Genomic DNA, 1472 nt, shown 5'->3' on the forward strand with positions numbered 1-1472 from the left:
AAGGGTTAGGATATGGTTATTTATTCTAAAATTACTTTATTAGTAATTTTCAATAATATATATATAATACAACAAACCTTTGCAGAGAAAAGATAATCAGCATCTGAGGGTTCTAGTACTGCTGTATTTTCAGTGCATGGATCAACATCCTTATGCATGACATGGAAAGAACATGGTTTATTAAGAGTAAATGGCATATGTGGTGGAAAGGCATCAACCCATCGAAAATTAGTAGAAAAAAAGTCACTAGGAATATACATATTTTGATAACGTCTTCTTATCTCAAGTACATCTGCTTCAGGTCTAAAATTATATGCAGTTATAAAACTTTGTGCTTTGAAATATTATAGAAAATTACATTGCATAATGTATAAAAATGTAATGCTGAATTCTATTAGTCAAGTGATATACTTACAAATCAAGTGCTATTTTTGGTATCTGTACCATGTAACGTGGAACAACTCTGGTACGTCGTCTTGGTCTTGGAGATTTACTTCTTCTAGTTCTTGATGGACTACGTTCCTCTTTTTTCTCACGTTCTCTAATTCTTTCTTCACGACGTCTTTTTCTTTCAATTTCTTCCTCTTCGTTTTTTCGATCTCGAGGAGACCTTTCTCTTACTCTTCCAACTTTATTTCGGTTACTAGTCGTGTTAGCACTTGTTGCACTAGTTGTAAATCTATCAATAATTACATGTTCTTTCAATAAAACAATTATACTTACACAAATCATGTTACAAAGAATGCTCATATGACACCTAAATCTTATATATAATTGTAATATTATTAATGTAGTGCATAAAATATATATAAATAATTACTGACCTATTATTAGCATTTTCAGCAGGTGGGGGAACAGCATTGTATGTTCCCGAGGCTCGACTTTGTTGTGACTGTGGTTGCTGCTGTTGTTGACGAGTAGTTTGATTACTTTGCTGTGTATTGCTATTATTATTATTTCCCATAGGGAGCACTTGTATTCTAGTAGCACTCCATTTAAATGGCATTGAAGGATTATATGATGCCTCTACGAGTACACGGTCACCCACCACAGGATTAGACCCTTTAACGCATGCACTATGAAAATTGTTTTATGTTATATAATAAATTTCAAATAATAAATATAATAAAAAGTATTTTTTACATAATATCATTACTTTGTTTGAAAAAATACATCTTCATCTACAAAACCAAAATTATCATATACTTGAGTAACTGTGCCAGTAAAAACTCTTTGTTTGGTAGAAGATGAAGGTACATTTTGTTGTACTTGTTGTGGTACACCAGCTACAGAAGGTTGAAATGCATTTGTATTTAATGCTCTTGGTGGTGGATAAGAAACTGTAGCAACTTGTGGATATAATTGTCCAGCTATACCCGATGGCAAGTTAGAACCAAGTGTTGCCATCGAAGCCATTGTTATATTGGGCTATTTTATAAGATACAAATTAATCAATAAGTGAATAAGAATTA

General features: G+C 32.1%; 1 protein-coding gene across 1 annotated transcript in view; it reads right to left on the reverse strand.

Moving 5' to 3' along the window:
- The window catches only part of LOC108573566 (cell division cycle and apoptosis regulator protein 1-like), a 9513-nt gene that overhangs the window by 6799 nt on the left and 1242 nt on the right, over positions 1-1472 (reverse strand). The window contains exons 3-6 of the mRNA XM_017936028.1: positions 1157-1428; positions 825-1076; positions 416-679; positions 78-303 (exon numbers count right to left, since the gene is read on the reverse strand). Coding sequence (XP_017791517.1) covers positions 78-303; positions 416-679; positions 825-1076; positions 1157-1428 — 1014 coding nt within the window. The remainder of the gene's footprint in view (positions 1-77; positions 304-415; positions 680-824; positions 1077-1156; positions 1429-1472) is intronic.

The sequence above is a fragment of the Habropoda laboriosa genome, unplaced genomic scaffold, assembly GCF_001263275.1.
Source record: "Habropoda laboriosa isolate 0110345459 unplaced genomic scaffold, ASM126327v1 scaffold158, whole genome shotgun sequence".
Lineage (NCBI taxonomy): Eukaryota > Metazoa > Arthropoda > Insecta > Hymenoptera > Apidae > Habropoda > Habropoda laboriosa.